Here is a 23,649-nt window from a genome sequence, read left to right as displayed (position 1 = left end):
TCAGCTGCAGATGAAGCAGGATGTGATTTTTAGACTCAGTCAAACAGAGCATGCTCAAACTGGAGGACGATCTCCCAGCAGCACCTCTCGTTGAGCGGTGACTCCTGATGGAGCCGCCCCGACTTGTGGCACCAGAGCGAGGCCACTCTCTGCTGCCCAGCCCGCCATGTTTTATTCACCGCCGCCTGGGCACTGCCAGCCTGGTTTGAGTGTCTCTCCGCGCCTCTGTAATTTCATCTGATGGAACGGGCAGTATAGACTGCAGCTTCTCCGCTCAGCTGTCACCGCCACAAGGCCGATGGCATCTGAAGATGCACCCACTGCCGTCCTGATCTGGCCGTCATCTGACTGTTGATTACTTAACATGCATGACTCTGCACACTGAAACCACGAACATTATGCAACACGTCGCTAATGTCAGTTTCAGTGCAGTTCAGCCTTTTTTCTTTTCTTTTTTTTTTTTTTATCAGACTGTCAATAATCTGATCAAAGCTGTGGGTGAACGAAGTCAACCAGCTGTCTTCTCGTTGTTTCTCTGCATTTTTCAAACTGATCTTTGAGTGTTACACATAAAATATGCATAATTTTCATCACTAAAAACATCAATTTTACCCATTTTTATCAATTTAAAAAAACAATACAGTAACATAAGATTAATGCTTCACTGGGGAATCTACGTCTAGCTACACTATAACCCTTCTGAAATCTTACGGCATAATCTCATGTCCATCTCAGGTCAATGTAATTGTGATTTGCCTGATCAGCACAATCAATTCCTCCTGTGCTGTTTCGCCACAGTTTTTGATTTATTAGTGACAGAATAACGGTCACCCCCTTAATATGAGAAATAATAATCATAGCATTAAAGTAAGGACTCACAAATGTCAGCAAATTCCTGAAACGACATCAGGAAGTCAAGGAATGTAGAACTCCAGGAACAAACATGAATATGAAAAAGTCCCTGCATTTTATTTCTATCATGACTGACACCACATATAAAACACCAGGACACAACCACGTGGTAATGAACACGTAATGCACCAGCATAAATGCTAGCAACGTCAACCACTTATGTAGGTTACGTTGTAGGCTTTATATAGATTCCCAACAAATGTAAATCAGGGCTTTAGACCTTTTTGATCAGATTATGTGTGGGGAAAACAACGAGTGATAAGAAGAATCTTCCAGGATTTTAGATGATGAGGGAATGAGGGTTTAGTTGAAACACCTGGATCGTGTTGTAGGGGTTTTTGGAAAAGTAATTACCGGGAAGACACGTTGTTGTCAGAGCTGTGTAGACGAGAGGAAGTGATCGAAGTGGAAAATCAAGAGAGCAGCAGGGATTTCCAGTAAAAGCAAAGCGAGTGGGGGAAAAATGGCTTCCTTGCATTAAATGACTGTTGTGTAAAGAAACAGGATATTATGTTTTTCTTACAAACTGCTGTTCCTGTGTTTCTGTTGCAGGGTGGTGGTCTTAGAGAGTCGACCGACCGACAACCCCACGGCCCTGAGCAACCTCTATATTTTAGCAGGTCATGAGAACAGTTACTGATCCTCAGCCAGTGACTCGCCAGGTCTTTGAAAAGTGGATAAGAGGCCTCACTTTTGGGAGAAAATGACACTCTTAGACCTGCGTTTCTGTTACGAGAATTGTCCGGTTTAAAAGCGTTTTTGGGAGCTTTTGTTACTGATCACGGGATCTGCAGGTCAGTAAAAGAGGAGCCTGGTCAGTTCGGATTCATACGTAGCCTTTCACCAGCAAGACGTTAACTGTAGCCTCCGTCATCTCAAACAATGCGAGGACTGTTACGAGCAGGAGGAGAAGCAGTAAAAAGCTTGAATAATCATCATTACTTAGCGTTTTCCTCACTTTCCTGTTCTGTGGACTGAGTTACAAACAAATTATCTAGCGGTATTATTACAAAAGTGCCATTAAAATTCACAAGAATTGTGATTGTATTAGGAAACCATGGGAGATTTGTTGTGTTATTGTCTGTCACTCATAATTACTGCCAGTGGCAAACCTTAGTAAGCTTGAGAGGAGATTTTACAAGCTCTGTAGTGAGAATAATAGATCAGTTGAAACAGAAACTCACAAGTGCTGTGGGTTATTTAAGCAATATTTATTAACCTCATCTTCCGTAAGAGGGTATGTTGGATTTATACACGGTGACGGAGCGGTCTGCTGTGTTAAAATTAACTACCTAAGCAGCTTTCGGTTATTTTTACTGCTCTGTAATATAGTTGCATCTCCTGCTCTGCTGCATTTATTTTATTTTTTTTTTAGAAATTGGATATACTGTACATGCTTTTGTTTTTATTTTTCTTTACCCCCCCCTCTTTTATAGACCCTTTACTTATCATTATTTGCACCATGTAAGCACTTTTGTACATTTTTATTTAAAATAAAAAGACAAAATGAGGGACTGCTAGGTTTTATTAACATCTCTGCATTCCCTTTGCTTAATGTGTACTGTTTTTATAATAAAAGCTGTTGTTAACATGAGAACGAGCTGTGGGTTATTCTTGTGTCGTGAGATAATCTCTTGTTAGGGAGAGCAGGTGATGGTGAGTTTTAGTTTCCATTATTCCTCTTTTTTTCGTTCTGCTTTCAGTCTGATGTGACTCCCTGGGCTAGTTGGTCGCAGTGAGACCAGACTAAATTTGCAGCTCAGTGTTACGTACTGGATGATATCAGGCTGATGTGGTTTAAGGGTTTTTGATGGTCGGGTAAACATGGACTCAGATGTGTGAGAAAACAACCCTAAAATGTTTCCCATGTGTCAGTGGTTGAGCTCTCCTGTTAGACTGAAATGAGTCAGGCATGACGATAATGACGTTTGTAGGTAAACAGCCTGACAAAGGTAACTCTCTCAGGTGTGATAATCCACAGGAGTCCTGCTTTCCCTTTTCCTCTGGAGGTGGGGGGTGGAGTCAGTGGTTCCTATGGACACAAGGGTGGAAAAAAGCAGAAGTGTTAAGTTGTTGTTCAGGGAGACTTATTCAGTGGGCAGCACCGGAAGTCATGTGATCTTACTTCCAAAATTAAACACGCAGCTGATTCATCAAAATAGGAGTTAAAGATTTGAGTTTGTTTTAAGATAAAATGCTTTTCATACTTAATTTTTAACAGGTGTGCAAGTGAAGCACAGTCAAGGGATATTAATGATGATAATGTTAAAGAAGTGACAGCATTAAAAATGAAGAAAAAAATGCAGTTACAGTTGGGTCACTTTATTTTGAAAAGCGCGACCGGATGTAGGTTTCATTTAACCACCTTTACGGATTAAAAACAGGAGCTCGCTGGAGCTGCAGGAGTAGTTGTTCTGTGATCGTCTACCTCGCAGGCTGATGTTGTTTGGAGGAAGAAAAGGGTCCTCCTGAATTTGGATTTCCTCTTAAAGAAACATCTGCGAGCATTTTACGGACAGTAAGTTTATAAATGTGATTTATTTTGGGTTATTCTACTTTAATGGTCAGGATTATTCGTCCATAGGCTTTACAGAAACACTTTATTTCCATGTTAAAATAAAGTAGCATGGGTATTTAAAAAAAAAAAAAAAAAAAATAGTTGCACCTTCTCGAGGCATCAATTTAGCAATTTTGGTTTTTTTGTTTCTAATAAATTATACAGTGTCCAGGCACTACAGAAGGCAGGTGTAAAGAGATGAAATGGGAAGTGCTGTATTTATCCATTATTTGGGACATTATTTTGTTATAGCAGTTGAAGTAATGATGAATAGTTGATAATAACAATCATGTTATCTGACAGATGCCTCTATCAAAATATCCATGTTATCCATGATCAATAGAAGTTTGTTCAGGGACTTGCTCTCCACCACAGCTTCAAAGGTGCTTCCAGTTTGCAGCCAATCACAGAGCCAGCCTCTTTTGATGAGATTATTCAGTCAGCTGTAGCTGTGCTTGCTACAACTGACTGATAAATAGGATCTTCATCTTCCTCAGGAAATAGACCCTGTTCACACCCTTCTTGAATACAGCCTCTGTGTTGGTCTTCTAGTTCAGTCTGCTGTCTGATGATGGGACTCCCAGGTGCTTGCACTCCTCCACCACATCAACTTACTGTCCCAGGATAGATATAGCTAGTGTGGCCATCCTTTTTCTTCTGAAGTTGATCATATCTGTCATCATCTTATTCCCATTCAGAAGCAGATGATTCTCACTAAAGGCCCCTCACTACTACATCCATCCACTGCAGAGTATTTGTGTAGGTTGCACGGAGCTGCACAGAAGGACTGAGGTGCAAATAAATTAAAGATAATCTCCCGATTTGTGGCTCAGGATGTAAATGCACACAAAAAGATAATAATTAAGATGTCATTTGTGTGTATACATGAAGTCAGCAAGTGATGTAATAATGTGTGGCCATTCCAAGTGGACATTTCTGTACTTCTTTTCTCATAAATATTAAATTATGTTTGCTTACTTCAGGAGTCACCTTTCATTCAGATATCTGGACCATAATAACAGCTTTTAATCATAAATATCAGGCGTTATACTTAGAGGTTATATTTTAATCAGAGGTGGTATTTCCCCCTTTGAAATGCATTCAAATTTTTCAGTGCAGCACTTTGATATTCTCCTCACCATGTTATTAGTCTTATCTTTGTGTCCCCCTCAGGGAAATGACCGAATATACTTTGCATTGCAAATGTTTTTGTTACGCAATCTGCTGGGAGATGGGTGTAACGTTCCCTCTTTGTGCAGGGCCATTTAGGAAGTTACCCTAACATTTTCATCCCTGTAAAACGAGCTTGCATGCAGGCATGCTTTTGACGGGTCAAAAGTTGCTCATACTTTTTATTGCTGCAAAAACATGTTTGTTTGTTTTTAAAAAAGCTAATTTTTGCAGCTTGGCTTGTGTAAACCATTCATAAAAGCAGTAGATTATCAAGTAAAGCCCCCTTCTTCCTTTCTTTTCCTCTTTGTCTGTTTTCAGGCTGCCACTGCTGCTTGTAAAGTTTTTGTTTTGTCTCCTTTCAGAGGAGCACTGCTTCCTCCTCAGTATGGAGAAGTACGAGAAGATTGGAAAGATTGGAGAGGGCTCGTACGGAGTCGTCTTCAAGTGCAGAAACAAAGACACGGGCCAGATCGTCGCCATCAAGAAGTTTGTCGAGTCAGAGGATAATCCCATCATTAAAAAAATTGCACTGAGGGAGATCAGGATGCTCAAGGTAAAGACGCAGCCTGTCTGACAGAAGCTTGCAAATTAGTACAGAAGTTGCGAGAGAAAAACATCAAAATGATAAATGAATAAAAGAGGCATGTAATGCTAAAGTCTGCTTTACAAAACTGGTCTTCTTAATGCAGAGTTGCAAGATAAAATTATGTGACTAAGAACGAAATATATGACTTACGAAGTTACATTTATCAAATAAAAAACTCATCAGGATAAAATTATTAGCAGGAAGCGTAAAACATTCACATTTTTTTACTTTACAAATCAAGTTTTTATCATAACTCTCAGCCAAACTGTTGTTTTGAAACTTTAACTCAGTCTTTAGAGGATTTAAATCTTGTTTTTAATGCAAGGAAATGTAAAGCATTCCTCCTCCTGTGCAGCCAGCGGGAGGGACACGGTGCAATTAATTCTGCCGACAGAGGGGAAACACTTCGCTTTCAAACCAGCAAACTTGAGAAAAGGTTTAGAGGGCTGTAATCAAATGAAGGCAAAACCCTGCAGGGTCAGAGCTGACTCCAGTATTTCAGTTGCAGTGTGACATGTCTGTGAACATTGAGTTATCTTTTAAAAAAGCCTCTGGCACGAGTTGAATATCTTTCTTAGGCTGTAAATTGGAAGCTTAGGCTCAGTTGTGGTCAAGTCATGTGTTTTGTTAACGATGTACATATTTATCAAAGATGTACCGATGCGTTTGTTGGTGGTTTAATTAGTCATGCAGTGGGTGGGAGCGCTGGAGGCCTGCTGGACATCAGGAGCTCGTAAATAGGACAGGTTGTCAGGGGCAACAGCATGTTTATTACCCTCTCTTAACAGTTTAGTGTGTTTGAGATACAGACAGAGACTGATGAGCCACTCCTCTGTGCAGCAGATTCTGCTTGTAATGTCTGTTTGGGATTTCTGTTTTCTGTCTGTGCAGCAACTGAAACACTCCAACCTGGTGAATCTGATCGAAGTGTTTCGACGCAAACGGAAGCTTCACCTGGTCTTCGAGTACTGCGATCACACCGTCCTCAACGAGCTGGACCGCCATCCCAGAGGGTGGGTGTGTCTCCCCACAAAACCTCCCTGAAAGAAAGAGATGCATGCATTTACTTGGTAGTTGCTTTGTAACTGCACATGTTTAAAGAACAGCATTGCAAACACCTGGCTTTCGGCTATCTCCAAACTTCATTTATATAACATGTATGCCGCTTTGTCCAGCTCTGATGGGCACAACGCTCATCTCCTGGGAGACTGACTGGCTTTCTGTGGTATGCTTACAGTGATGCCCTCCCAGAATGCTTTGCTGGAAGGGAGCCACATTTTATAGGGAGTGTTTTGGCTCTCCAGTCCCCCCGCCCTCCTCTAGTCCTGGCCTATAGCCTTCAGGCCACAGACGGGTTCAAAAGAAGAGACAACAAAATAGATAGAAAGGGGCTGAGATTGTTATAAATCGCCAGTCACAAGGCTCGAATTAGCCATTTCCCCAGCAACACTGGTAGATAGCGGCCCCTTGACCAACAAAGCCTCAGTTGTTGAACATTGTGCCTCAAGAAAGAAATGGCTGGCCATTACTGACTGTCATCTTCAGCCACAGAGCGGCAAAAGAAAACTAGAAATGAAACAAAACAGAGCAGAAAACAGAACAAATGTATTTTTTTGTGTTTTGCTAAATGAACCGTGACGAGCTACGCGACTTCTATTCCAAGCTCCTCCCAAAACTGTCTCACAAACCATTATTTTATCAAATCACAACATTATGGTCTTACTGACCTTCATCGGGTACAAAAAGCGAGTCAGTTTGTGAAATTTCTTTCCTCATAGATATTCCAAGATTCCACAAAGTGCTTGGAATCCACAGCAACTCGGCTGCAAAGTGTCAGATCACGCAACGTTACAGAGGAGTGTCGCTGAATGCATGAAGGATGCTAACATTCTTCTTATTCACTAACTGCAAAGCTCCAAACCTTCTGTGGCATTAACATCAGCACAAAAGCTGAGTGCCGGGAGCTTCGTGACATGGGTTTCCATGACCCAGCAGCTCCCGTAGGCATAAAGTGTAGGTAGCCTTTTATCCATATACTGTATGACTGGCCTCTTTAGCAGCACCACTCCAGGGATGTCTGTTTGCTGGTCAGTCTACCACAGGGGTGCCCAATCCCAGTCCTTGAGAGCTACTGTCCTGCAGCTTTTGGATGCACCTTGTTCCGACACACCTGAATCAAGTGAATGGCTTGTTATCAGGCCTTTGCCAAACTTGATGGCATGCTGAAGAGGTAATCAAACCATTTGATTCCGCTGTGTTGGAGTAGAGATGCATGGACTGGGATTGGGCACCCCTGGTCTACCACCTTCACACCCCACCTCATCAATGACTTTACGGACCACACTGAAAGTTTTGCACAGACATTGATGACCCCCAGAGCATGCATCTTACAGATTTTACTGATCCCAGACTTTTTTTTTTACCAAACCAGGGGTTTTATATTTTTGTTCACCACCACACAGACCCAAAACAATATAACGATACAAAATATAAACAATATAAATACTAAATCTAGTAAACATGGCAGAAATCTTAATGTCTGTTTTTTTGGCATCACTTGGGCTTGTTGATAGTGTATCAGGAAGCTTGTTCCCTCCAATAAAAGGCCTTACATTAAGAAAGGCAGGCAAGCGTGAAGCTCCAAGCTCAGTCTCTGACAATGTCATCACGTGTTTGGAAATTTTCCAGTAAACCCCATTTTGTTCTAAGAATCTTTTCCAAGATCAACAAATACCCTTCAAGCTCGAATAAGTTTCTGTCTATCAGTTAACTGATTTCCTCCTTGTCCTACAGCGTCCCAGAGCATCTTGTTAAAAGTATAACCTGGCAGACGCTTCAGGCCGTCAACTTCTGCCACAAACAGAATGTAAGTGACGTCACGCTCGCTTCTCCCACCTGACTCCTCACGTAGCGTATTTCCCAGTTGTCAAACCTTCCCCTCTGCTTTGTTTTTCAATTCCTTACTACCCTCCTCCCTCCTCCACCACCCAACAAACACTCTGCTTTATGGCTCTTTTTTTTTTACAAGAATTCCTTTCCCGTGGCTGACCAGCAGTTAATGTATCACCAAGACACAACAAACGCTAGAACGGCCCCCGTATAACAATGTGGCTTGAAGTCTACAATCTCTTTCTACTCCCATCAGAAAGCATGTGGTTAAGTTCATAGAGTGGTGTAACTCTACTGTACTGTCTCTGCAGTGCATCCACAGAGACGTCAAGCCGGAGAATATTCTCATCACCAAGCATCAAGTCATCAAACTCTGTGACTTTGGCTTTGCCAGGATACTCAGTAAGTTCATCAGCAGCTGCAACAGTGTTGACAGTGCCCCTTAGTGGTCACTGTTACCATTACAAGTGCATATTCATATTTACAACTTAATGAATGTTACCCTAAACTTGGTTAAGTACTTGCTGGATAGTTTCAGTGCTTCAGATTCACATAGAAGAGTTCAAGGCTTGTTACTAATATTTGTTTTAATCCCTCATTCAGAAATGATTCCCTGAAAACCAACAGAAATCCCCAACAACAAACTTAAGATATTCAGTTCAGTGTCACACAATGAAAAAGAGCAAAGTGTCTCTTTCTGGGTTAAATTTTGACAACATTCGCTTTATTGAATTACAGGAAAACGGCTAAATGATGTTTGCAGCTCCAGGATTACTCACTGAATGAGTCTTTGCAGAAACTATGTGTGTTTTCACTGATAGTTGAAATGATGTTGGATTTTGTGCATTTCTGTGTTTGGCAGCTGGTCCGTGTGACTACTACACCGACTACGTTGCGACCCGCTGGTATCGCGCCCCTGAACTGCTGGTGGGAGACACTCAGTACGGCCCCCCGGTGGACGTGTGGGCAATCGGTTGCCTGTTTGCTGAGCTCCTCTCGGGGACGCCTCTGTGGCCCGGGAAGTCGGACATGGACCAGCTGTACCTGATCATAAAGACCCTCGGTAAGATCAGCCTCCTGCGTAAAATGCCTTTACATTTTCGGAGAAAATAGCGATTTTTTCCCTAATTTTATTGGTGAGGTATAATGCGTTATACTCGCTATTCGCTGTGTGATTATGTTCCAGGAGATCTGATTCCTCGACACCAGCAGGTCTTCAGCAACAACCAGTTCTTCTGTGGAGTATCCATTCCAGAGCCACAACAGATGGTGACGACGAGTTTTGCTTCCTTTATTTCAGTCAGAAAAGGCCGAATAAAGATCATTTCACTGAAATAATAAATGAACAAAAAGAAATATCTAAACTTGTGACTGTCTTTTCAAAAAGTCCTTTTGCTCTTCGGTTTCTGCAGGAATCTTTGGAGCAAAAGTATCCAAACCTCTCACATCAAACTCTGAGCCTGATGAAGGTGAAGTTGTTTTTATTTTAATGTTTGCAGTTCTTCCTGCTGCTGTTTTACAAAACTGACAAATTCTGGTGCTCTGTCCACACGTGATGGTGCAGGGCTGTCTGCGGATGGACCCGTCTGAGCGGCTGACCTGTGAGCAGCTCCTCCAGCATCCGTACTTCGACAGCCTGAGAGAAAGAAACGAGAGCACATCTCGACAGCAGGACCGCTCCGGCAACAAAAGGACACGTTTACCTCGCAGACACATTCCCCCCGGGGTGAGCAGCCTTCTGTTCCAATGATAAAGATGACGTACCATATTTGGGATAACTGGTGCCAAACTGGTTGTGTTTTAACTTGAATACAGAATTGTCAGTGGTTATATCGGCTCATACTATTAAAACGAGCACTTAAAAGTTACAAATCAAAAACTACTTCTTATATGTTATTAATAGATGACTACTTATACCACTTATACTACTTATTATATATCAGGATATAATAAAAGATAATCAGGTCCCGAGGTCTGAAATTTAGGTAAATACAACATCGATGAACTACAAAACATAACATGACAGTTTGTCCCGAAAGAACATCTGCAATCGCCACAATTCAACTTTATTCTCAAAATGATCAATATTTTTGTTCTTAATTTGTCCCCAATTCTCCATCATAGAGGGTAAGTAGCAGTCAAGTGTTGCTAATAAAGTGCACTTATCTAATGATCATCAACGAGGGTCACCGACTCCATACAAGCAGAGGTTTTTGGCAGTTTGCAGGACTGTAGCATGCAGGTGTGTGTTAACACAAAACCAAAATGTTCCCAGAAGTGGACATCCCAGCAAATTCATCCTAAGGTCAAATCATGCAATGCTCAGAGAAACTAAAAAACAAAACAAGAGCTACATCTCAGTTAGCATGTTGAATGTGAAAAAGACTGAACAAGTGTGGCTTGTTTGGAAGGAAAGCCTCTTCTCTCTAAAAAGGACATGTTAGCACAGCTTCAGCTTCCAACGTTGCAACTAAACAGATGACAAGATTTCTGGAACAATACCATTTGGACAGATCAGACCAAAGTTCCACTTTGTTTGGCCATAAGCACCACATTTGGTAAAAACCAAACACAGTGTGTCAGTAAAACACCTCACACCAACAGTCGAGCACGGTGGTGGAGGAGTGAAGATCTGGGTTTGTTTTGCACTCGAAGAACCTTACAGCTATAGAGTCGACCGTGAATTGTTTTCCGGGGTTTTCTAGAATTAAATGCGAGGCCATCTGTCCGACTGGTCAAACCGGTCATGCAACAGGACAATGATCATAATCACGGCAGCAAATCCACAACAGACTCTCTGAAAAAGAGACCCAGTCAGAGTCCAAACCTCAGGTTGTAAAACTCATCGATCTTTAAAAAAATGCCCTTGTAAACTTGTTTTTACTGATTTTTGTGCTCTACAGTATTTGCCACAGTTGACCAGCAGCAGCTTCTTTCCAGCTCTGGACAATAAGAGGTACTACAACAACCTGCGCAAATTCAACTATCACCTACCGAACATCTAATCCCGCTGGTCCTGATCCGAGTCCAACCACCACCAAGAGCTCAGTAACGTGACGCATACTCCAGTAGCACTTTTTAAACACATTTAATGAAGCTCCAACCACTTTTTATGAGGTGTATCACATGAGGTGTCTCTAGTATCTCTCTCGTTGATGTCAGTCTATGCACTACTCCCAGCAGGTCATGTTGGTTTATGTATGTCGCCGTCGTTTCAGGCTGATTTTGTATAGAGACAAGAAGCAGTGAGCTGCTCCGCTCGTAGCTGCACAGTAGACTGAAGGAAAAACTCCAATGTACTGCCTTGCCTGGTTTGCCAAATGTATTTTTATATAATAACGGGCTTTATAAGAGCAACTTGTTTGTTATTTTAGTAAGTTATAATGCAGGACATGAAGTTAAACTGCTCGTGACCGTTTCAGAAAATCTTATTTATTGACATTAGGAGTAAATACAGACATTAAACATCCTTTATCCCACTTTCACAAACATTTATTAGCAGCAGTCGCACTGTACTCAACGTCTCTGGAATATTGGTGCTAAGGATGTTTTCAGCCATCTGTTTGTCCTCAGATATTTAATGATGAATGCCAAAATAATCTAAAAAGAAGATGTAAATTACTCTTAAAATAAACCTTTTCAATTGCTTTCTCTATGTACACACATATGGAGTTACTTTGAATAAATATCACAGTGAACTAGTGTCACCAGCGATTTCATTTGACTCTTTGTTGGACTGACGAAATGACAACTCTGTGAATGATTACGCCACACCTTCTCGCGACAAAAAACCCTCAAAACCTAAGAATAATGGATGTTGTGCTGTGTGCCATTCACACGATCAGTCCAGGTCCAGCTGTATTTCCAGATGTGGAAGTGCAGTTTGCAGCCTGTCAACTGTTGTCTGTCTGTCTTTGATTCCGGGAAGATCACTGAGAAACAGATACTCCAGTTTCCTGAGAGGAAGCATCGCCTAATTACTTCATTCGTTATAAGATTGTTTTTTTTTTAAAAAGCACCATTAAAACAAGCAGTACTTTAAATTTGTTTCCTTTGGAGCAAACAATAAACACTGACCTGAGTTTGTGCAGGGCGATAATACCCTTATCAGTCACATTTCCACACGACACCACCTCCATCATGTACAAGCTCTCCTGCAGGTTCTCTATGGAGGTCAGCCTCTCCAGACAGGCATCTTCAATGTAGATACACTTATTGAACTTGACTTCTTCCAAATGTTTCAAACCATCTAGAAAAATCAACGTTAAAAAAATGGCATCAGCACGTTTAGGAAAAGGGACTCAGGCATGCTCTCCTTTAAATATATATATACTGGAGTTCAGCAGCCAGCAAGGTCAGAGAAAGCGTGCGTGCCTGCTTGGTGTAAAATATCCCGGACACTTGCGTCACTTTTAGATAATTAGTCTAAGAGAGATGCACTTTCCCCTCGCCTTTCTTGTTAACACCACGGAAGGGAATCGCTTTCAGGTCAACCGTCGAGGTCGAAGCTAATGCAAAATTTACACTTTCTGAACTTGGCTTTAATTTTTAATTTAAACACACTCTTTACTATGTTAATCCAAAGCGAGTTCAAAGGGAAATAACCTATGTTAACATAGGTCAACATCTGGATTTACTGATGTTAACAGAACATAAGTCCTAATGACTTATGTTCTGTTCCCCCAGTGCCATCATTAGGTCAACAAGATCATTATGAAGCTGGAAGTACAGAATATTGAGTTCTGTCCTTGTTGATCAAAGCGTCCCTTATTAAAGTTCACAGTCTGTCAGTTTTGTAACATATTTTTGTTGCAATGTTGCTTTTAATTTGTTATATTATATACGAGACATATATAACTTTATTTTTAAAGTTAAATTTGTTTTGTTTTTTTTAATGATTTCTTTGACCAGTTCTTTTTCCAGGGTGGAATGATTGCACAGCACACATTTTAATCACTTTAAAAACAAAAACTGGGTGCATAGATTTGAATTTGCTTTTGATTTTTTTCTAATCCATACAGGGCTGAAGATGTATACACTCAAAACTATATATATACGCATTCCCCTAAATCTTTTAATAAGTACGCTGAAGGTTCTACAATGTCTTTTAACTTGACAGGGCCTATTAACTTCTCATTAGTGATCATGATCGACCACAACAAGGATTTGTTTACCAGCACTCATTGGATTGATCAATACTTTGAAGAATTGCAGCACCTAACATGGACAAGCTAAATGCTTTCTGGAGAAACCTTTAATGGTCAGACGACACGGACATTAAGCTGGAAAGTGGATGGAATATCTTAAGATTACTTCCAAATTGTTCAACTTAACCTTAAATCTGTAAGGCTGTATGTATATATTTGAGCCTGTATGTATTCTTCTGACCCAAAGTTTGAAGTAAATTCAAATTTGTACATTTGTGTATGCTGCACATCTTTAATGACATCTGCACAGTTCAAAGGAATCATTAAAAGCTCAAAATAATTGTGAGATTCACGTCCATGGATGTAAACTTCTGACTACAACTGCATGTATATCTGAGGTTAACAAAGTACTTATCCAAAAGGCATCCAAAAGATATTTAAGTGCAGACGACGAACCCTCTGAATCTAAGAATATGGATTTTTTTTCTTTCTTCTGTGATATGAGATCAGCCATTAAACACAATATTAATTCATCAATGTTTTCCTCCCCATGAACATTTTTTCTGTTAATTAAAAAGACAACAGCCTCACCAGGTGTGTGACTGTACACTTAAATATATCTGAGACAACATCCGCGATCATTAGGTGAAGACGTCAATGAGTCTAGAACAAGAACATGATGTTCTCCACACTGACCCAGGTAGTCAAACCCTTTGTACATGATGCAGGATTCAGTGGCGTCAATCGCCTGGATCTTGTATCTGCCCAGAGACCCAGTTGGCAATGCGTTGTAGTCGAGATGCCAGCGATCAAAACCCTGGAAGCGCACTTTAGCACCACATCTCAGCAACCACTCTGCTGCTGCTCGGTCTGGGCCCACAGCTTTTATCCTTTCATAGTCCACCCTGAGTGAAGATCAACAAACAGTCAAAGTACTGCACATGCTGATATGTGATGAAATGTGACGGGTCACATTTGTTGGGTGCAGAAATGGAAGAAGTGTCAAGAGACAAAAGTCAAAAGTCCTATTGACAACTTCCCCACTAGGGGAAATGTTAAAACCTGAACTAATCATCAACGGTTTACAAAAACAAACATGTTGTCAGTTCATAGCCTGTACATAGCTTGTACTCACTACAGCCTGTACATACTTATAGTTATAGAATATTCACAACATACTTCATACCGTGTACATTATAACATAATAGACCCATTTCTGTAATATACTTACATATCTATATTATTGCTAATATATATTGTAATATATCTATATCACTAAAGCACTTCTGGATGGATGCAAACTGCATTTCGTTGCCCTGTACCTGTGCATGTGCAATGACAATAAAGTTGAATTCTATTCTATTCTATTCTACTTTATTTAACATGAAAAAAATTATTTTAAGCGCCACTGGACTGTAATTCCTCATCTTTACTAAACAGTTACAAGCAAAAATCTCTGTAAATGAAACAAAAGTGAAAATTAATTTATAAATACAGGCCTAGAAATAGCTTTTCTGTTTAAGTGTTTGTTTAGACTTTGTTTATATGATCTTAGATAAATGGATATGTTTCAATGTGGGCTTTCTTTTCTTTGTTTAGGGAAAAAAATAATACTGTAGCTGACCCATTGTGTCCATTTCTACCCAGCTATGCTTTTACTGGATGGACGATGTGTTTAAGATGAAGCCATTGGCAGTCAGATCCTTTCTAAATGGTATTGCATGGTGGATCAAAAACTGACTTTTGCTCTTCTGCGTTCATAATTCCATCAATTTTGACAAGATCCCAACACCGTTGTCTGAAACACAGCTCCAAACCATGACAAAGCCTCAACCGTGCATTACAGATGGCTGTTGATACTCACTATTGTTTCCTTCTTCTGACCCCTTCAGTACATATTGATGAATCACTCCATCAGACCTGTTGTCACTGACTTTTGGTCAGGTTCTTGTATGATTTAGCATACATCACGCTTTTTCTTTCTTTCTTAAGAACGGCTTCTTTATAGCCATACTTCAACCGAGGCCATTTCCAATGAGGCCTCAGTGAAGACTAGATCGATCAACAGAAGATCCAGGTGCATCTCTCAGGTCCTGTGTCAAGTCTTACCTGGATTCTTTTTCTTTTATATTTCTTAAGGACATCACTTTCAGATAGGTTTGTCTGCTGTAGAAGCTGTAGTGGCTTTTCACTTGTTATTTTGTACTCAACATGTCCAGTTTCCAATTTTAATGACACACCACGCTGAGATATAAGAAGTTTTAAGCTAATCTCTCTTTGGGAATCATCTTGTTGGTGTGAAAATCCTATTTTATGCCTATCAAACTGTATTATATTTAGCATTTTTCATACATTCAGCTACAGAAACAGGAACAAATTACAGGCTGCTAGTAGCAAAGTGCCTAAAGACACGTTTTAAAGGGGTGTTTGCCAAGTTTTTTGTTATGTGTTGACAAAACTGGTTCATTCCTTGAGTTAAATGCCTGTTTTATGTTTGTCTGACTCATAGGTCAGGGTTAAGTCTCTGAATATAGGTACAAGGACTGGGTTCAAAATGAGAGAAAAAGCAGCTAATGTCCAGAAAAAGAAAAGTATGGCTCAAGACTTTCGTATAGTGATGTATTGTTAAGGTGGAGGTGAGTTAATAAAAAGGTGCCTCACTTGTTGAAAACGGCATTGAGCCAGCCCCAGAAGTGTCTGCGGCTCCTCTCCGGGTGAGTCACCGCAAACTTCACCGCCTGCGACAACAGTCTCATATCTGAAAGCCAAACTGCGCACTGGGAGTTATCTCCTCTGCTGGCTCTCACCGACAAACAGCGCAGGACTGCGACACATAAACAATCCCGTCTCTCACCTGTCCTCCCACAAGCAAAGGACAACTGACAAACACTACTGTTTACATTCAGAGCGCAGCCATCATAGCTCTAACCTTTAACCTTAACCAAGTATCACGAATAAAAAAAACGCGGTATCCAATTGGCTGGACGCGCTTACGTCAGAGCGGAACGTTAGCGGCTCTACGTACGGGAGCGAGAGGAGGAAACACGAACACTAGGAGCTAAGGAAAGTCGCTCCTGGCTTTTATACAATGAAGAAGCTAATTTGAGCTGCTATTAAACGCTGTGACAATGATCCGGATCCTGAGCGGGGCGTCCTTTAAGGCTGCTGGTGGACTGTTAAAGGATATTCAAAGCAGACAGCTACACGGGTGAGGCTGACACCACAAAGACAATGACTTGTGCATAAGTGTGAGCTTGTTCAGTTATATGTGAGAGAAGAAGTAGTGGTGGGGTGCTAGTTTCTTTAATGCGTACAGATAGGTAGGAAAATGTGCAGACGAGCCTGCCCAAATATGCAACTTTCACTGAGCTGTCAGTGAAATCCAGCACAGGTGTCCTAGTCACTGCCAAGGACACCCAACTCCCCAAGATATAGATTCAACAACATCTGTACCCTCTGCATGAGCTAGGTCCTCACACCACGTTGTTTACTCACACAAAACATCTGTCTGCCTTTCCAGTCATCTGCGCTCCATTCACATTTCACTAAGTCATTTTAAACTTTCAGAAGCTCCCTTGATTTCTTAATAAGTGTCCAGCAGGGAGGACGGTTGTTAGAGTTGCCGTATTTTCAGAGGCTGCACACAGCTTACCGCTCCCTCTCCAGTTTACTAAGGAAGCCCTGCAATATAGGAAATTACAGTTAATTATTATTAAGAGCAAGGGAAACCTTCCTACTTAAATTCAGCTTCTTCAGAGATAACCCTCGGGTTGACAGGTGAAATGTTTGGCAGGTTTAACTACTTACACCTGTGCGCATTTGTACAGGTCCTGGCACTCTGTTCTAGTTATGATAGAAACCCTCGAGCAAGGTTTCATCTCTGAACATTGACACTTTCTAACCAATTTGGTGATAGTCCCTGATTTAATCTCTGGTTGCATTTATTGCTTTAATGTTTTGTGGGACATTTAAGACATTTTGTCTGGCTGTTGCAAAAGTGCCGCAAAATTTACTCACTTGGTTACAAGATTTAAATGTTTGTGAACATTGTGTTCTTGCAGATCCTTGCTTGCTCTAGCTTGCCTATATGGTGAAGGGTTCTTCTATCCTATTTGTAATTGCAAATACCTCTTTAACTCAAACATCTGTGTCATAGGTCTCCAGACTGATCTGCGTCAAAGGTCTCTTTCTCATCCATGGCTGGACTTTGACCTAAATATCCTGCTTTGTTTTCTACCTTTTCAATCTGTACAGCTAGTCGATTATTAATAGCCACCTTAAATTTTGTCCTGTCTGTTTGCTTTTTGTTTTTTCAGCACATATGACATAGCTGTGGTGGGAGCTGGCATTGTGGGCTTGGCCACAGCCAGAGAGCTGATTCTGAGACACCCGTCGCTCAGTTTCGTCCTCCTGGAGAAAGAAAAGGAGCTTTGTGAGTGGAGTGTTGTGGATGTAAAGACACGGAACAACATGTTAATGTAGAGATTTGTGTTCTCCACAAATCTCTACATTTTTGACCCACTCACTGACACTCTTAAACTTGACAGCCCTTTCCCTTTAGTTACTGTTTCATTAATAATCAAATGTCCTGGAGAACAGAGCCAAAACATTGTAAAAATGTAACAAACCAGCAAACATACTCTGGCACTATTTTCTGAAGTTATTGCAGGATTTTGGATGTATGACAACACTTTACCCCAATCAGTATATAAGATATTTATACTACATTTGCAGTCATGTGAAAAACTTGCATGATATAGATATATATAGATATAGATGCATGATATAATGGTTTGTAGCGATGACTTAAATTAATAATTTCCTGTGTGACTTCAGTCTCTCACATCATTGTGGTAAAACTTTGCACGCTTATTTAAAACAGTGCTTCAGTTCATCGATGATAGCAGGCATTTGTTTGTGCACTATTCTCTTAAGCCTGATTCTACTGTTGTGGACACAGAAGTCAACAGTTGGAGAACCCACGCCTGATTTGTCATTCCTGTTATACTTCTTTTAAGTCTGCCGTCTGGACGCATGCGTATTTGATGCATTGTAAAAAGGCAGGTGGGCAGACCCTCAGCTAACTGTCTGATGACTCTGGGACCCAAGTGGACCCTAACAGAATCCCCGCTTTAAGGTCCCACCACAGTATTTCAGTGAGGTTGAGGTCTGGACTTGGACTGGGCCATTGCAGCATGTTGATTCTTTTCTTTTTCAGCCTTTCTGTTGTAGATTTGATGCTGTGCATTGGATCATTTTAATCCTACGTGACTCATTTGCTATCAGATAGATGGCCTCACGTTTGACTCTAGAATACTTTGGTATACAGAGGAGCTCATGGTTGTCTCAATGATTGTGCCCAGGTCCTGTGGCTGCAAAACAAACCCAGACCATCAGCCCTCCACCACTGTGCTTGAGTTGTTTGCGCTGTTATGCTGAGTTTCCCCAAACGTGGCGCTGTGCACTGTGGCCAAATATAATGCACACTTTGTTCTTGTTTGCCCAAAGTCCAAAGAATTTGTTGAGACATCAACTCCTGGGAAGATAGTGGCTTTGTATTAACACACCTGACTATTAACTACTGTTTTCCACTCTTTTATGCTATGCTAATCTCCTAAGTGTACCCTAATATTTACCAAACAGAAAGTTAAATAAAGTTAATTAAAACTTTTGCATATTAAAATGATCAACATTTAAACAGATAAATAAACGAAACAAAAAAATTATTTGAGTCAGTTTTTTTTCCCCCCATCACTCCGTAGGACTTAATACTCCCTTCTCTCTTATTGTTCTTCAATTTGTCCATACCTACCAGCTTTACACCAGAGTGGGCATAACAGTGGAGTCATTCACAGTGGGATCTACTACACACCGGGATCACTGAAGGCTCGCCTGTGTGTGCGAGGAGCCACTTTAGCCTATGAGTACTGTGAGAAGAAAGGACTTCCTTACAAGAGATGCGGAAAGGTTTGTCTCTGTATGTTAAGCTGATAGATTTAGAGTTCAGTGACCACCTTGAGTGACTGAAATTACAGCAGACATTTATCAACAGTGTTGGGAAGGAAATATACTACTAGTTTAACTGTATTTAACAGTAGCCTACTTCCCTTTCAGCTTCATCCATATTTACACAGTTTAATTAATGTTACCCATTTTTACCAGGGGCTAATTGTTTTGTACTCTTGGTTCTATATGTTCTCAGTGAGAACAGATATCTGTGATAGAAAACAGATATTTTCTTGCTTATTAAGCACCACGCTATGGAGCCACTGTGAAATGTAAAGCAAAAATGGGTGACAAGGTCAGGAAATTTATAGAAAAAATAAAACTGCATATTGATTAAAAGCAGTGGGGGAAAAGTCGGTACCCACAGTTGGAACTAATTTCATGGTGAGCTTAATCCAGCAGGAGGCAGCATAACGACTAAAAGCAACTAAAATTGAACTAGGTGGCAGTGGTTAACCTGTGACCTCAGCAGGTCCTGGTAGGTTCCTACTTCAAATTGATTTTCTGGAGGTTTTTTTTGTCTGGAGTTTGCAGTGTGGAATGGGAGGATGGATGGAAGTTTGAACTAGCTTTTAAATCTTTGAAATGTATATTTATTCCCAGACACGGGTCTTAAAGTCAGCTCTGTAGCTGAATGAAATCCAATGCAAGGATCAAATATTTGGAGTGTTTTGGAGACAGCTTTGATGTCTCCCCCTAAAGATTAAATCCAAATCAAGATCTTTGACTTGGATGTTAATTTTTATTGCCCCGTAGAGTAAAGAAAAGGACTGAGCGCCAATTCTTATTGCAAAAAATAAAATCTTATATTTATTTAGAATACAAGAGGACCATGTATGTTACCAACGATTTGATGCCTGCTTGTTTTTTTAGCGATTGTTGGTACTCTGAAACTTTTCAGTTGGTAATAGTGAAGTATACAGTATGTGTTTCTGTCTTAAACCATGCAGCTCATCGTTGCTGTGGAGCAGGAAGAGATTCCCAGACTGAAGGCTTTATATGAGCGCGGCATGAAGAACAATGTGCGTGACCTCACCATTGTCGATGGCAAGGGCATCCGGGACAGAGAGCCTTACTGCAGGGTGAAAAGAAAACAAACATCATCTCATTTACTTGGACAAAAACGTGTTAATGCAGAGTAATATTTGATATTTCGTCTTTTCAGGGGATAATGGCCTTGGATTCGCCCTACACTGGCATTGTCGATTGGAGGATGGTGGCTCTCAGTTATGGTACTGACTTCAAGGAGGCAGGTGGCACTGTGGTAACTGAATATGAGGTCAATGACATTTCCATGATCAAGGAGAGCCCATCAGGAAGCACAGAAGGTAACAAGCTGGTTGTGCACATCAGTGTTGACACAGTCATAACTTGTCATAAAAATTGTATAGCTAACACAACTCCCTATTTAAATTCCATTTGCAGGAATGAAATATCCACTTGCAGTCAGAGATAACAAAGTAAGACATGTTAAAACAAAGGTATCACATGGTCAGATCGTGTTCTGTTGTTTACAGTTTTTGCATCATTACTTTCTCACAGGGTAATGAGCTGCGGTGCCGTTACGTCCTGACCTGTGGGGGCCTGTACTCGGACCGTTTGTCACAGATATCTGGATGCAGTCGGGAGCCACGGATCGTCCCGTTCAGAGGAGATTATTTAGTCTTGAAACCTGAGAAGAATTACCTGGTCAAAGGAAATATTTACCCTGTAAGTCTGCTGAAAATGTTTTCCTGGTACAAACATATACAGGCAGGTGTTTTCTGTTTGTTTAAATCATTTTTTGGCAATCTCAATTGCAGAACATCCCAGATATATGTGAAAAAGTATAAGTGAGTTACAGTATGTGGACTTCTTTTTCCTCCTGCCTGGAGATGTTTTGAGGGGAATTTTAAAAAGATGACTTCTTGTCGATTCCAATTTAGTAGTTCTGAAGCAGAGTTCTGACGGTTGCATCCACATTATTTGTGGGTTGTTTTAATACTTGTTGCAGGTTTAACATGTCTGTGTTTTCTAATACATTCTGTAAAATCTCTCATTAGGTTCCTGACCCTCGTTTTCCGTTCCTCGGAGTTCATTTTACCCCGAGGATGGATGGAAGTATTTGGCTCGGCCCCAACGCTGTCCTCGCCTTTAAAAGGGAGGGTTACAAAGTGTACGACTTCAGTGCTCAAGACTTTGCTGATGCGCTCTTGTTCAGGTAGCAAATCTGTCCTGGAAGATGTGACAATTTCAGTCACAGTGTAACAGCTGCGTGATGCCAATTTGTGTTTTATTTTGTTTTGTTTACCTGCAGAGGCCTTCAGAAGCTAATAATGAGGAACATTACATTCGGAGTTGGAGAAATGTATAGAGGACTTTTCATTGGTGCACAGGTTAAAAATCTGCAGAAGTACATCCCTGAACTTTCCCTGAGTGATGTGATCAGGTAGAGAAATCATTCTTGGTGCTTGTTACACAATATTAGGATAAATGTTAGGACCGGTTTTCTGTAACCGCCGGTTGTTTCCTGTCCAGGGGTCCAACGGGAGTTCGAGCACAGGCCCTCGACCGCGACGGAAACCTCGTGGATGACTTTGTGTTTGACGGCGGGGTCGGAGACGTGGGCAGTCGAGTGCTCCACGTGCGTAACGCTCCTTCGCCGGCAGCCACCTCCTCCCTCGCCATTGCTGAGATGATTGCAGATGAGGTGGAGAACCGCTTTACGCTGTAGCAGAGGGAGGAGAGAAAACCAAAGAAAGTCCAGCTGTCATGACTTCTTTATTACAGGACAGGCCTTAATTTAACAGAATAAAGTGACTTCTCTGCTGCGGTTTTGTTTTTAACACTTTTTTATTTTCGTGGTGCTACTTCAGGTTGTATGTTTACTCCACCACGTATGAAAGTACAGTTTATTTTGTGCACTACATTTCTGTCTAGAAATGAAGTTTGCCATGACCTGCTTTTTACATTTGTAACTTCAATAGCATTATCATCAGTTTCTAACATTAAAATTATAATATCAAAGTACATCAACTGTGCGTAAATGTGCACTTTAGATTTAAACGAGGACTCTCTAATGGTTACATTTCAGTACAAACGATTTCTTTTTAATTTTTCAATGTGATTTTTCAACCTGTATGAAAGAGGAGTTTGAAGACTGTATAGTCTGCTATAAATGAATGAAGAGTTTCGGTGTCATCATGAAGGCTTTTATCTAGATGTTGGCTTATGAAAGTCTTCATGTACCACACGGTTTACCAAGAAAGATCGGTTCTTCTTACTCCATTTGACAGTTGTGCAACAAAGATTGTTAAATTATATCATGACTAAATAGTGTCTTTGTCTTATTTATATTTTCATCAAGGCAAATTTATATTTTTTGTGGAGCTGCTGGTGATTTCTCTTGAATCTGTTTCAAACTCTGCACATGTTCCTAAAACTGTTCTGTTTGTCTCTCTGTCATTACATTGATTATGACAAATGAATGTTAAGGTAATTTTTAAAATATATATTTTTGAAAACAAATGTGCCATTTTTGTGGTTTCTGTTTTAGGTTAGTTTTTTTGGAGGATTTTTTTTTTTTTTTTTTTTTAAAGATGTAGGCTACATTCTTTTATATTTAAATATAATGACTAATATGGGAATTGACCACAACTTCGAATATTTAAACACAACCTTGCTGTGTTTAAAGCTGATTTTTCACTGCACTGAAGAGGATGAAGTGGTGGTATGGAGAGAGTTGTGGACTTTTTAACCAATTCAGTTACATTTTATTTATATAGCACCAAATCCCAAAAACATTTGCCTCAAGGTGCTTTATATTGCAAGGTTAATACTGTCCCCTATCAGCAACCACTTGGCAACAGTGGGAGGGAAAAACTCACTTTTAAAAAGGAAGAAACCGCTGGCAGAATTAGCCTCAGCCCCTGGTTGGGGGGGAGCGTCAGAGGACAGAACAAAGACATGCCATAGATTAATAATAACTAATGATTACATACTGAGATGTTTTAAACCTAATCTTAAAAGTAGCTTCCCTATTCCAAATTGGGAGCTGGTTTCACAAAAGAGGGGCCTGAAGTGAAAGTTTCTACCTGCCATTTTACATTTAATTACCCTAGGGAACCACAATTAACCAGAGCACACTGTTTAACACAGTCCCGGAGACTGATTGGATGGCTGAGCAACGGAGAAGTGTACTTGTACTGTTTGAAGAACAAGGAAGATATGTAAAACTGTTGTAACTACAGAGGACTAAAGTTGATGAGCCATACCAGGACAGAGATGATGATCACCAAGCAGCAGTATGGCTTCATGTCAAGAAATAGCTCTAAAGATGCAACACGTACAAGAGAGGGATAGTGGATATACTGGATAAATTATGTTGAAGATGGAGCTAG

The 23,649-nt window shown here is 40.6% G+C and overlaps 4 protein-coding genes and 1 long non-coding RNA gene across 10 annotated transcripts in view; 3 read left to right on the top strand and 2 right to left on the bottom strand.

Annotated features, from left to right (window-relative positions):
- map4k5 (mitogen-activated protein kinase kinase kinase kinase 5) overlaps positions 1-2,422 on the top strand; it is a 28,300-nt gene extending 25,878 nt beyond the window's left edge. For all 6 annotated transcript variants that reach the window (XM_085441733.1, XM_085441732.1, XM_085441730.1 and 3 more), the window contains one exon: positions 1,465-2,422. In XM_085441733.1, coding sequence (XP_085297859.1) covers positions 1,465-1,552 — 88 coding nt within the window. In that variant the 3' untranslated portion in view covers positions 1,553-2,422. The remainder of the gene's footprint in view (positions 1-1,464) is intronic.
- LOC146686108 (uncharacterized) lies at positions 2,267-6,360 on the bottom strand. Its single transcript, XR_014916764.1, has 2 exons — positions 6,183-6,360; positions 2,267-2,944 (listed from the first exon to the last, which is right to left on the bottom strand). It is a non-coding gene; the product is annotated as an uncharacterized LOC146686108 (long non-coding RNA).
- cdkl1 (cyclin dependent kinase like 1 (CDC2 related kinase)) lies at positions 2,963-11,892 on the top strand. Its single transcript, XM_085441736.1, has 10 exons — positions 2,963-3,430; positions 5,005-5,195; positions 6,120-6,241; positions 8,022-8,094; positions 8,429-8,519; positions 8,980-9,180; positions 9,304-9,386; positions 9,530-9,586; positions 9,682-9,843; positions 11,021-11,892. The coding sequence occupies exons 2-10, from the start codon at positions 5,028-5,030 to the stop codon at positions 11,120-11,122; spliced, it is 1,059 nt and encodes a 352-aa protein (XP_085297862.1). The 5' UTR covers positions 2,963-3,430; positions 5,005-5,027; the 3' UTR covers positions 11,123-11,892.
- dmac2l (distal membrane arm assembly component 2 like) lies at positions 11,528-16,223 on the bottom strand. Its single transcript, XM_085441738.1, has 5 exons — positions 16,129-16,223; positions 15,926-16,055; positions 13,961-14,169; positions 12,195-12,366; positions 11,528-12,073 (listed from the first exon to the last, which is right to left on the bottom strand). Exons 2-5 carry the CDS (start codon positions 16,018-16,020, stop codon positions 11,959-11,961), a joined length of 591 nt encoding a protein of 196 aa, XP_085297864.1. The 5' UTR covers positions 16,021-16,055; positions 16,129-16,223; the 3' UTR covers positions 11,528-11,958.
- A 43-nt stretch (positions 16,224-16,266) lies between these two features.
- l2hgdh (L-2-hydroxyglutarate dehydrogenase) lies at positions 16,267-22,777 on the top strand. The gene is made up of 10 exons (XM_085441735.1): positions 16,267-16,472; positions 17,581-17,696; positions 19,080-19,231; positions 20,221-20,352; positions 20,436-20,598; positions 20,696-20,730; positions 20,813-20,980; positions 21,313-21,470; positions 21,567-21,698; positions 21,788-22,777. The coding sequence occupies exons 1-10, from the start codon at positions 16,393-16,395 to the stop codon at positions 21,981-21,983; spliced, it is 1,332 nt and encodes a 443-aa protein (XP_085297861.1). The 5' UTR covers positions 16,267-16,392; the 3' UTR covers positions 21,984-22,777.
- The last annotated feature ends 872 nt before the right edge of the window (positions 22,778-23,649 follow it).

The sequence above is a fragment of the Copadichromis virginalis genome, linkage group LG19 (genome assembly GCF_057382275.1).
Source record: "Copadichromis virginalis isolate Kocher_CV1m ecotype Utaka linkage group LG19, C_Virginalis_male_GT1.1, whole genome shotgun sequence".
Classification (NCBI taxonomy): Eukaryota; Metazoa; Chordata; class Actinopteri; order Cichliformes; family Cichlidae; genus Copadichromis; species Copadichromis virginalis.
The sequence above is the reverse complement of the archived record's forward strand: the minus strand, read 5'-3'. Positions and strand labels throughout refer to the sequence as shown.